This window comes from Rutilus rutilus (assembly GCF_951802725.1).
Source record: "Rutilus rutilus genome assembly, chromosome: 22".
In the NCBI taxonomy this organism is placed as follows: domain Eukaryota; kingdom Metazoa; phylum Chordata; class Actinopteri; order Cypriniformes; family Leuciscidae; genus Rutilus; species Rutilus rutilus.
Window position 1 is genome coordinate 4,276,850 of NC_140227.1, and position 13,115 is coordinate 4,289,964.

Genomic DNA, 13,115 nt, shown 5'->3' on the forward strand with positions numbered 1-13,115 from the left:
TTTGGTTAGCCATAATCTTTCAAATATAACAGAATAAAGAAATTCATACAGGTTTGGAACAACTTGAGAGTGACTTGAGGATTATGATTTTTGCCCAACATTATGCTTTGTCCCGGTCTTCTTGACCGACCGGTGGCGCTGCAGCGCAAATTGTCCTTAATCACGTTAAAACCGGAAGGAAGCAGATTTCAAAATACAAACCTCTTCAAGAAAATGGCGGAAGTCGTGGAGCTCCATAAACTCAAGGTAATAGACTAGTACAAAGAAATGTTTTACTACTACTTATTATTTGGATATGACTGTGACAGTAAGCTGTCCCTAGCCTCGCTAAGTTGAATTATGATGATTAAGGAATAATAGATATAACGTTTCAATCGTTCATTCAGCACTTCTGTGAGCTCCCAGTGAGCTCCCTATAGACAGTCTTTCGTTCTTCGCCTTCGCTTTAAAACACAAGTACCAGTTTACCTAAACAGCATCTTAGCTCAGTCATTAAGACTCTTACTTTGACTTTGACTTTGTTCCCCCTCTATTGAGATAATACACTCTACTCTTGCAGTGGTTTATTAAAAATATATATAAAATAAATCCCAACAACAACATACGTGCCTGTCCATCTAAAAAGTGAGTTGTAAATAGGCGTCATAGTCTTAAAAACAAGTTAGCTGCTTGCTTAAACGACTTTTTAATATTATATAAAAAGTCGAGCTAATATATTAGGATTTTGTTTTTTAACGTAGTTGAGATTTTTCTTTGTCTTTCTGTTAGTCTGTCTGTCTTAATGTCTCTGTCTGTCTGTCCATCTATCTTTCTGTCAGTCTTTTTTTTTCATTTGTTCTTTCAAGAAATTTCATATTGCATTGTTTAGTTTGTTAGGACTCATCTATATAGTCGTAGCCATGTTTGTTCAGATGCCAGCTTTTTATGGACGGACAAAGCATTGGTTCTGACACCGCAGATGTGTTATTTGTGGTTGATAAATGTCACTTCAGTCATTAAAGTGATATAATCTCCTCAGTTGGCTGAGCTGAAGCTAGAATGCACTGCCCGAGGGCTGGATGCCAAAGGAAATAAAGGAGATCTGATTGCCCGGCTGCAGGCGTACCTGGAAGAGCATGGTAGGTGTTTTCTAACGCAAGATGGTCCAGTTCTTTAACAGATCTGATTACAATTATGTTCTCAGATGTTTTATATCAAAGTGTAATACTGCCTCTGTTGTTATTATTATTACTACCTTTTTTCTTGATAAATGTAAATCATAGTTACTCTTTATGCTTTATTTTGCTAATGTTGGAGGCTCCTTTTTGGGCAGGGGCTTTGATAGCGATGGCATACAAAGTGGCAGGACATCATTTATGAATCACAACCCAATTGACCGTTCGCAAAGACCCGCCCCCTTTAGTTACTGTTGCTATGTCCGACAAGACAAGCCACGCCGCTCTCGCGACACTCCATGTTCTCACGCAGTGAAACATACATCGCGGAGCAGAGAGGACACTGACAACTGACAGACCAGGTCACTTTTGACATGTAACAAAGTCTCATCTTTCAAATGTGGTAATTTTTTAAAGAAATTTAAACAATAAATATGCACAGGTCATGTGAGTGATTCCTTCTGAGTGAACGCGGGTGAATCTGACTGCAGTAGATGTGAAAGAAATATATAAAAAATGATGTTTATTCAGCCAGCGCACATACCTGTATTTACATCCTGTTTTCGGTCGAAGTCCACAGTAATCGATTGTCGAGTTCACGCGCATAGGTTTAGTACCTATGATCACGCGCGTGAACTCGACAATCGACTACTGTGGACTTCGACCGAAAACAGGATGTAAATACAGGTATGTGCGCTGGCTGATTAAACATCATTTTTATTCATATCTTTCACATCTACTGCAGTCAGATTCACCCGTGATCACTCCGAAGGAATCACTCACATGACCTGTGCACTTGTAATGACATATCAAGGATGTTAAGAGGCTAAAAGCAGGTTTAAAACTTGCCCCATTTAAGTCAACAGGGTGCAAATTTTAAAAAGGATAACACGTTGTAGGCAACACCGATTTTTGTCGTTGTTCTCTGTACTGACAGCACTCCAAATGTACAAAAAAATGAGCTCAATGTTAAAATTGACCGGAGTTCTCCTTTAAAGCTGCTCGTGAACCGATCATCTCTTCCTTCTAGTTAATTTACAGCATCAAATGAACACGAAATAACATAAGGAATGTTGTTTTAACCGCGGAAAGACGTCAGTGCACTCCGTTTTTCAAGTTCAAATTCTCCACTAACTCTCCTGACTGCTTTGTCGGACAAAAAGGGCGGATTCGGCGGGTTATGATTGGTCAGATCGCGTGTCAATCAAACTCCCTGTGAAGGGTCAATTAAATAGTGAGTTGATATGCGGAACCTGCCATGATTTTCTCCTGCAGTTGGCAGGTTGGCGGGTGTTAATTTCAAACTCTGGTTATAATGCCCATTTAACATTTAAAATGTGTGTGTGTGTGTTTTTGTGTGTTTTTTTTAATTTATTTTTAGAAGAAGTGAATGAAGAGGAAGTTCTGGGAGTGTTTGGTGATGGGGATGGTGATGGTGATGGTGAGGCTGAGGTAAGATATCCTGGATGTAATGCATTTCCATGGTAGTTTCAGGGCAAAGTTTAGTTTTAGTAGCTCCAGTGTTATTTTGTTTGAAAGGAATACATTGTGTGTGTGTGCACTCTGAAGTGCTCAACCAGTTTACACTTGGTATTAAGATCTGTCTAGCTGATTGATCACACGTAGCCATGAACAGATTTCGAGGGGAGGGTCTCTGGTGTGTAGTTACCTGTTTATAGTAGCCAGTACAAATTTCAAAAGGAATTTGTTTACACTAGATAACATTATATAAAGCACCATCGCTTCAGAAGAACTGAAATCAGACCTCTGAGCAACACTGAAAATATGACTAGAAATCACACTTTATATTGTCGCCAGGATATGTCGTCATATTGCCCAGCCCTAGTTTACTCGATGAACTTCACACATCTAGTTTTATTTTTAAGGATAACAGAGGGCAGTGATGATTGACTGGTGAGTAGGTGGTTCTTTGCTGCCCAGGAAGCATCAAAATAATCAAAGTTTACACTATAAGGAAGTGTGGTCATATTAGGGCTGGGCGGTATATCGAGTTTGTACGATATATCGATATATTTTTTTGAAACGATATGCAATGAGGCAATACCGTTTATATCGATACAGTAGTTTGATACGAGCACATCTGAAAAATAGCGGAAGACGCAGTGTGAGCTGCCGCAGTGAAAGTACATAGTACAATTTGTCCTAAACATGACACAAGCTATATTAAGGGCTTCAAAATAACTGGTAAGATATAGTTAACAAGTTTAAAGCAGCTTGCCCTGTCAGATGCTTACTGACAGATACTGTTGCTGACTGACAGATAAATACTTGCGCTGTTTAATGCGTTTGAGATGTGGTGCTTTCCTCAGTGCTTAACTTACATTTCACATGTATATTCTCCATCTTTAAATGTTAGAAAGTCAAACAAATATGTCCATTTCACTGTCAGGAGAGGACGAGCTTCTGCAATTGAATCTCCGCTAATATTCAAGCTTCCGTGAATGAGCGACGCCGCGCGCATGCGCGCCAAACAGACGGAGCACAATAGAATAGTAGCGCAATAATTCTGACTAAAATATACATATTGCTAAAATATTTGTTGTTGGAAACAATAAATGTGCCATATGTGGAATTTTAAACCTACAAGTATATTTTTATGAAAGTGACCATTATAACGGGGTAATCAAATGCAGGCTAATATAATTAGTTTAAGTGCTTTTATTTTCATTTTTTAGTCAATTTAAAAACAAAAACATTATTTTTGTTTTTAGATTGTAATGTTACAATGTTAGAATGTAATGTGATTTTAACCACCTTTTTGCACATAATATATTGCATAGCCTACATTACATTCACTATATTTGTTTCCATATCCTTCAATATCAACATTGTTTGTAGGATATCATTGGGCAGGATGTGAAATTACATTTTTTTAAATAAATACAGATTTTCTTTATCCAAATAGAAAAACGTAGAAAGTACCGAGATATATATCGTATATCGCCATTTAACCAAAAAATACAGAGATATGATTTTTTGGCCATATCGACCAGCCCTAGGTCATATGCATTTACATCCGCCTCTTTTAGTTTTTCATTAATCAGATCACAAAACGTTTTGGGCCCAGCAAATCAGCTGAGATGGGCTTTAAAGGCACACTATGCAGGATTTGTACCTTAATAAACAGCTTTGAAATCATTTCGTTGGTAAACGAACTATCATCCTGATAGCAAAGCGGGGGGGGGGGGGGGGTGCCGCTGGCAAAACCAGCAATGCAAGTTTGAGAGGTGGCGCCCCGACAAATCTCGTGAGAATCATGACTTGCTTTATGGCACGATGTCACATACACCAACAACATATGAAGCAGCCTCTATGGAAGACACTAGCACACATTTCAGACGTGAATCATGGCAGAGTCGACGAAGAAAGCGTGGTCGGAAGAGTCGAGGAAAAGAAAACGACAGCTCTGCGTGAGTGGTATTTACGACAGTAACGTTAAATACAAGTACTCTAGTGGTCGCTGTTTGAGAAAAAACGGAAACTGCATAGTGTGCCTTTAATACCAAGTGTAAATCGACAAATAATGTTTCTTGTGTCAGGTTCCAGACGGCACAAACACAGTCATTGTGATTGATAAGCTCAACATAACTTACTTCACCTGTGTTTTAGGAGTCTTTTGCCAAAGAAGAGAGCACTGACCAGAAAGAAGAGCTAAGTCCACCGGAAACGTATGTATTTTTTTTTTACATTTCCAATTTGTCAACTTCCTTTAATACATCAGCAAATTTTGTACTTCACAATATTTGTGTCTGGCTAACATAAAGCTAATTTTGCAGTTAACCACTTAAACCTGGGGTTTTCAAAGACAGTTGGCCTCCCTTCTGACACAATGTCACACCCCATTACAATACCACGGCAAACCTAGCCTAAGGCCCTGTCCACACAGAGACGCGTTTAGCTGTATACGTAAACATTTTGTATCGTATCGGCGTTTCGTCCAGACGGATCCGGCGTTTCCGGTGGGAGACTGAAACCGCTATTTCTTTTTTTGTAAACTGGGTCCCAGAGTGGATAAATCTGAAAACGACACCCTTGCGTTTTCGTGTGTACAACCAATCCGTATATTTTGTGAAACGATGATGTCATCACCCCACGTGTCGACTAGTCAGACACCGCTAAGTCACTTAACAGCAACTGCCAACTACATGCTTGTGTTCGTGGTGCAGAATCTACTGAGCCTCTTTTATTTCTTTCTTTATTATTTACTTGAATGTATTTTTATTTTACTTCTTTATTTTACTTCTTTATTTATTTATATTTTCTTTCTTCTGCTATGATGCTAGTCTGTTGTCTGATTAAGACATTTCGTATTTTGTAGGGATGGGCATTTCAAGCAAAAATAATATTCAACGATCGCTGGGAATTATTTGATTATTATTCAGAAAACGCACCCCTGCCCCACACCACATGCTCACCGGTAAAACGGCGTTCGCTCAAATTCCACTCTGACATTAAATTTCTCTATACTGAAGGCCTACGTGTTGTAGCCATTAAAGAAAATGTATTTAGTTTCATATTTATGTTTAAATAATGTTATTTTTTAATTTCATCTTTGTTTATATGAAAAGTGAACAGCATGAGTAATCATAAGATGCGCAATATATCGGGAGACATCATTTTGACCACATTAAGTTTTGTTTTGTATAAATTGTATCTTAATTTTAATCAATGTTTCATCAACCAATTGCCTGGATTGAATAAATAAGAAGCAAATATCAGCCAGACATTATAATCAGGACACGGAGGCACCGGCGCGATATAACTTGCATTGCTCGTGAACTGGAGCTCGTCTCATAAATGAACCGAAACTCAGAAATATATCTACAGAAAGCTTGAAATGACTACTTTTAAACAAAACAATTTAAAACGAAAAGAAACAGACAACTCTCTTATGTAATCCTCCGTATGAAGTGTGCATTTCTCTCTTTAGGCACGTTCACAATAAAATCTTCTTTAGCAATTATTTAAGCAACCAATCAGTAATAAAATAAGTAACAGTGTCCTTTTTTCTTTCTTTCGTTGTTTAATTAACATGACGCAGACTGCATCAGTTTTATTAGGCTGCTGTCACTTTAAGACTGAATACACAGATCCAACATACTGATGTACACGCATATCCGCTATTCCCCCAACTGTTTAACTTTACTGAAGACCTAGCCAATTGTTTTTATGTGAATGCTAAGAAAAAAAGTGTGTTTGTGTTCTTGATTTTGATTTCAGGGTGGCTGAGAAAAAGCTGGTCAAGATGAGCCCTCCTGCTACAGTTGGTGAGGTAATGATCATATCATTTACTGCGATTAATTACTGGAAAGTATCAGCTCATGCAAAAATGAAAATTTCCTTCCCTCATGTCATTTCACACCTTTCTTTCGTGGAACACCATGAATAAGTTAATAAAGTAGTCAATGTGACTTATGTGCTGTAATGTGAATGGCCCATTCCCAGCTGGTAGGTTTTTGGTGATCCGATTACAAGTGCTCAGTAGAGTTGTATTTAATAACTGAAACCACTTACAGTGGTAGTCAAAAATGCATGCCACCACAAATGTTTAAATATTCTTACCATACGACTGAGTTTAGACTCTACAGCAGGGTTGTCGGTCACTAAAACCAAAACAGTTAAAACATTTGTTAATTCAAATAAAGCTGAAATAAAATATAAATTTTAGTTGAAAAACATAAACTAAACAAAAATTTGAAATGGCAGTTAACTGAAATCAGTTTTAGTTAATTTCCAGTTAATAATTTTAGTGCTTCAACTTAAACTTAAGTAAAAAATTATTCTAAATAGCTGTATTTTCTTTAAAAATTAATACAATGACAAAAGCACAAAACAAAATCTTAACCAAAATAGTAAAACTCTTAACTTTTTTTTTTTTTTTAAATCTATTTAAAAATATAAAATTACAACCATTAACCCTTACAACAATTAAATGTTTAACCCAGGCGATACTCGAGTTTCCAATTTTATTGTGGAAAAATGAATATAATATATCATCAATATAAATTCAGTTTGATTTGGAAAACCATTTCATCTGGTTCACTGAGTACTAGTCTAGTTAATATAGTCACTGAGTATTCACTACAGGCTTCCTTCCTCTGGTTGTTTACATCATTGTCATGAGGCATTTTATGTTGAATGTGCTCTTGTTTAAACTATTACAACTGTGTTCATTGCAGAGGCTTCAGAAGAGAGCGGAGCGCTTCAATGTTCCACCGAGTGGGGACACCAAAAAGGCAGCGCGAGCAGCAAGGTTTGTCTGTTTTAACAGAGGGAAAAATGTCTTCAAAAGAGGGTCAAAGACTGAAGAGTTTGAAAATTTCTTTTATTTGAACAATAACTTTGCTGTGATCATACGTGCTATTGTGTGGCTTATATTTCTTGCATAAGCTTTACATTTTATCTTGTAGCAATATGTTAAAATTCTATCACACACTTGTGTATTTGAATGGGAAAAGACAGAAATCGACAACCATTTTAGACCAAATTTGTGAGGACAAAATAAGGATCTTTTGGCTGGTCCTCACTTTCTGACAGCTTTTTAAAAGGCTCTTTGAGGGTTAAGATTTGAATGCTTGCTCGCGTTTCACTTTTTAATTCGTGATCACGCGTAGGCTACTCTGTGTCTTGGGAGCGGTGGTACATTTGACAAGATATTTGTCAATGATGCTCAGAATCTGACCAACTTTTTGCCACACCTACCAATGGCTGGTGACTTAAGAAACTTTACGAGCCATAAATATATCTTTTTTTTAAATATGGTTTTGCAAAAACAGGCAGTTTGACACCAAAATTTCACAATTCTCTATTCCAATTTCAATACCACAGCTAAAACTATTACCTAACTACTATAAATTTTAAACATTATTAAAGAAAAGTAACTTTTTAAACATTATTAAAGAAAAGTAACTGTAGTTTTCAGGTAAAATCATTGACTAAAGTAATTTAGTATAAAATAACACTGGATAGTCTTCACTGTATACATTAAAATGACAAAAGTTATTCAGTCAAGAGCTGTTTTCTTTGTCCTTTGTTGTTTGATTTACATTAAAAACACAGACAGCAGCAGAAATATTAGTGACGATGTCCGGAGGGTCGTTCACATGTGTTTACTTTAATGTTCTCACAACATTGTATTTTTAGAATTCATAAAAATGTTGCTTTTGTCACTGTTTACACTCTTATTTGTGTCTATAATCCAAAAAAAAAAAAAAAACCTGGAAATAAAAAAGAATTCATAAAAATTTTACCAGCCAATTGGCGATTAACACAGTTTCATATACTTGTCAATGCTGATTTTTACTCTCATTTGAAGTTTGGTGAGTGTGAACTTTAGGCCCTGGTTGCGCACCAAATCCTCCGGCATCTCTCCATACTCTCGTGAAGTCTGATTCCTACTGCCCTACACTGAGGTGTATATGTCTGTTGTCCAACTGAACTAAATGGTTTTTATTTCTATAAAAAGCCATACAACAGTTGGGGCGGTGCCGTGATGTAATCGGTGTACGTAACAGCGACTGACACAGCAAGCCTGGTTAGGTTTAGGCGCTTAGTTGTGGTGGTTAGGGTAAGGGGACTATGCCAATGAATGTCCTCACAAAGATAGATGTGCAAACCTGTGTGTGTGTGATGATTGTTTTGAAGCATCCATAAATCTTAATTCTTTTTCTTGTTTTATTAGGTTTGGGTTGCCAGAGCCTGAACCTTCCAAAGGTGAGTTGACGACAAACAACTCTGTGTGCTGTTACAACAAACCATAGTTAGGACCTTGCTTAGTATACAGTACATGTGCCGCATAATTCGTCTTTTACTTCCACACATTAGTTGTCCACTTTTACAATATCCAATTAAAATAGTATCATACCATTTCTTAAAAATAAGTAAAAAGACATAACATTCGAATTCGTTTTAATTCTGTCAGTTGTTTGAATTTGTCTGATAAATTGTCTTGGTTAATTTAAATCTTTTGATAAGAAAATTAAGTAATGCATTTAAATAATTTAATTAACAGTTATGAAATATAATATTTTAATGCTAATACTTATCTTTTGTAAGTTCCAACAACCTGAGGAATGTTTACTTGGTGTTTTTTTTTTTTAACATTAGTACAATTTATTTGTGAAGCATTAATACTGATAATGTGGTCAGTGAAAATATCTGAGCATTGGCCATTTATTCACTGTCTGAACTGTAAACTTATTAAGCAATAAAACAGACTGCAGTCAGACATCATTGCTTGTGCTGTGTTTGTTGTGTGCAGCAGTTGAGGTGTGTGTGTGTGTGTGTGTGTGTGTGTGTGTGTGTGTGTGTGTGTGTGTGTGTGTGTGTGTGTGTGTGTGTGTGTGTGTGTGTGTGTGTGTGTGTGTGTGTGTGTGTGTGTGTGTGTGTGTGTGTGTGTGTGTGTGTGTGTGTGACGACTGTGTCAATGACTAATTAATGAAATTGTAATGGATATGTCCATCCAGTGATGTTTTTTTGTTTGTTTCTGTTTAGGAACTTCAGCGAAAATAACTGTAAGTAATTTGGTTGCAAACTTTGAAATTGGAATGTTAAATAACTGACTTAAATCTGTGCAAAATCACTTTTAAACATGCCGCTCTCTTTTAGGTTGACGTTGAGGTATTAAAGAAGAGAGCAGAACGTTTTGGCATGAATGTCTCCTCAGTTTCTAAAAAGGTAACTTTTTTTTTTTCATATTTCATAAAATGATCAAAAACAAATCACAAATGACAAGTAATATGCCAAATGAAGCTAGAATATTTTTCGAGGAAATGAGAAAAACATTTGTTTCATAGAGCAGATAAATTGTCTCTCAAATCAAGGAATCTATGGGGGCGTTTCCCCCGAGGAGGAGGCAAGAGAGGCAGTGCCTCCTCAAACAATTAGGTGACCAATCAGAGCAGAGTAGACCAATCACAACTAGAGGTCGACCGATTCATCGGTCGGCCGATTGATCGGCCGATTTTTTGCATTTTTAACATAATCGGCATCGGCCAATATCCAAGTGTATCAAGCCGATTATTAGGCAGGCGCATCTGTGGGCAGCCTAGTGTTGTTGTTGTGGAACACGCGTTCGACGCATGCTGCGCCTAGAGTCATTCTCCAGCAGAGTGAGCAGACCTCATCCAGTGCTTAAGGAAGGAGCTAAGTTCCTTGGAGAAAACTCCTTTATATTTAATTAAAAACTTTTGATATGTTACTGCCAACTTAGAGAAAAAACATGAATAGGCGACATGACGTTAGGCTATTTTGAAATTGATAGCGTAGTTGAGGTTGCATTAGCACAGCAGAAGGGTTGCGATCATGTCACAATAAGTAAGCAAGAATTTACAGACAGTGAATCTGAGACTTTAATTTGTTCTGTTTGTGTGTCTTATATTTGAGAGGGTTGTCACTCAATGCAGAGAAATAAGTAATAAAAAAAAAGAGACCAACTATATGCTAGTGAAGGACTGGCTTTGCTTTGCTAGGGTTGGGTAGCTACAGATAGACCCGGAGCTAATACGCCACTGGTGCCTTAACGACCGTTATTTACTGGACCGAATATCAACGCGCATTTCTGTGCTTCATATCAGTGCTACTGTTATGCCTGTGCTTCTCTTGGATGCTCTGAAAACGGACATTAGAATAACAGAAACATCGCTTCGCTGCACTTGACACTAGTCAGCAGTTAACTTTAACATTCCGTTAGCTAGTAGCTGGATTAAACACGGTTAAAATGCTGGCCAAACAGTAGTGTGATGTGTGACTGTATTTCACTGTAGACTAGGGGTGGAACGGTACATGTATTCGTATTGAACCGAAACGGTACAGGCGTCACGGTTCGGTGTATAAATTTCCACGGAGAATACACACTATAAAAATAAATAAAACTCGCGTGCAAAGTAATGCGGAACTACTGTTAGATACGTGGGTTCTTTAGGGACACCTAATCTGTAGCTCCGCTTTAGCTCCGGCTGCGATGTAAAGATTGCATGCGTTGTGTGTGTGTGTGTGTGTGTGTGAGAGAGAGAGAGAGAGAGAGAGAGAGAGAGAGAGAGAGAGAGGCGCGATCGAGATCGAAAAGTCGCGTGTGTTTAAAGTCGCAAAGTGTTTACTTATATTTGTGTGCAAACGCGCGCGCGTGTGTGTGTGTGAGGCGCGGGCGCGATCGGAACAGTGGAAACATAAAAACATACTCCGTCATTTTGTTTATCAGGACATCATTCAAACTGCAAAGTGTTTAAGTAACTGTTAATTCAAATGTTAAGGAAAACAAATATATTAAATCTGAAATGTAGCAAATTAATTTTCAATTCATTCAGGTACAATTACCAAACATATCTCAAGTTCTTTTTGTCTTTTGTACAAGTGCAGATTGGTAAAGTGTTCAATAAATGTTTTTGTTGAGAAATCTTGTCTATCTTAAGTATTTATTTGTGTTACATTTTATCTTTCAAATAGAGGTTAAAAACAAGCACATAATCGGCCAAATATCGGCCAAAATAAATCGGCAGCATTTATCGGCCATCGGCCGACCCGGATTTCAAAAGATCGGCATCGGCATCGGCCTGAAAAAAAACATATCGGTCGACCTCTAATCACAACAGACTGGGCCATCTGACCAATCAGAGTAGACCAATCACAACAGACTGGGCCATCTGACCAATCAGAGCAGAGTAGACCAATCAGAGCAGACTGGGCCATCTGACCAATCAGAGCAGAGTAGATCAATCACAACAGACTGGGCCATCTGACCAATCTCCGTAATGGAGCAGTTTAATCCGTCTTCTAAACAGACATGATCGCTTTAAATGATAAACAGATTTTAATTTAAGCTTTTATTCACAAATAAACATTGATCAGTCTCACCAGTGTTTGCTCACTCAATGTATTTGTGTTTTTACAATGAGGTGATTTTGTTGTGCAGAAGCTTACACACAGCACAAAGAAGCTGAGGACAAGAGCACAGTCCGCTTTGGGCGTGAGCATGAAACCTATGGAAACGAGTACAGCTGTTATGGTAGTTTTTGTGTGTTTCACAGGTTGAGGATGATGAAAAGCTTAAGAAGAGGAAGGAGAGATTTGGCATTGTGACGAGTGCAGCCTCCGCTGGAGCCGAGGATTCAGAGGTACGACTTCTGATCGGGGGAAACCAGCCGCCAGGAGACATTCAGAGTTCTGAAGAATTGGTGTGAAGGGTTTATTTAATGAAGTTCTTTTCTCTCCCAACTCTCACGTCGTGGAAATAATAGCAACATATATTTTGTCCGTATTGTGTTGCACACCTGAACGAAACAACCTGTGATGTTACAATCTTGAGTTTCTCACTGTGTAACCCTTCTCCTCACCCTCTTCCCTTTCTTTCTCTTTCAGGCAAAGAAGCGAAAACGTGCGGAGCGGTTTGGAAATGTATAGACAAATGGATCTGACCTTTTTTTTATTCCTTTTTTTAAAATGAAGAGTTCTTTGAGGTTGATTTTGTGATACACATGTAATCCCTGTAGTGCCATGCTGGGTTTTTTTTTCTGCTATTTACATTAAAAGTATCCCCGTTCCTTACTAGATTCTCTCTTTTATCTGTCTTGATGTGCTTGATTGATGATTTGCATTGTTTGCCTTAGGTGTGTGAGGTCTAAAGGTATTAATATGCATCCTTTGGGATTATATCAGGAATGCATCCATACGTGGAATACATGTATCAATGCAACACAAAAAGAAATCAGTTTCACTTTATTTTAGTGTCCTTGTTACATGTACTTACCATAGTAATAACAGTAAATTATGCATAATTACATCCAACTAACCCTCAACCTAATCTGGTAACACTTTATTTTAGTGTCCTTGTTACATATGTTACATGTACTTATTTACATGCAACTAACCCTCAACCAAACCCTAATCCTACCCTAACTCTATAGTAAGTACATGCACTTAATTTATTACTCAGTACTTAAATAT

At 37.6% G+C, this 13,115-nt stretch overlaps 1 protein-coding gene across 3 annotated transcripts; it reads left to right on the forward strand.

Moving 5' to 3' along the window:
• Positions 1-148: 148 nt before the first annotated feature.
• Positions 149-12,716, forward strand: sarnp (SAP domain containing ribonucleoprotein). 3 transcript variants are annotated; one of them, XM_084394859.1, is made up of 11 exons: positions 149-246; positions 1,019-1,118; positions 2,536-2,606; positions 4,785-4,843; positions 6,396-6,447; positions 7,355-7,428; positions 8,857-8,888; positions 9,669-9,688; positions 9,783-9,851; positions 12,200-12,346; positions 12,531-12,716. In XM_084394859.1, exons 1-11 carry the CDS (start codon positions 214-216, stop codon positions 12,570-12,572), a joined length of 699 nt encoding a protein of 232 aa, XP_084250985.1. In that variant the 5' UTR covers positions 149-213; the 3' UTR covers positions 12,573-12,716. The 3 variants fall into 3 exon arrangements, with proteins under 3 accessions (XP_084250985.1, XP_084250987.1, XP_084250986.1); XM_084394861.1 differs by having other exon boundaries at positions 12,200-12,286; XM_084394860.1 differs by having other exon boundaries at positions 2,539-2,606.
• The last annotated feature ends 399 nt before the right edge of the window (positions 12,717-13,115 follow it).

Coding starts and splice junctions, on each gene's coding strand:
- sarnp (XM_084394859.1), top strand. CDS start 214: ATGGCGGAAGTCGTGGAGCTCCATAAACTCAAG. Junction 247..1,018: donor TGGAGCTCCATAAACTCAAG/GTAATAGACTAG, acceptor TAATCTCCTCAG/TTGGCTGAGCTGAAGCTAGA. Junction 8,889..9,668: donor AGAGCCTGAACCTTCCAAAG/GTGAGTTGACGA, acceptor GTTTCTGTTTAG/GAACTTCAGCGAAAATAACT.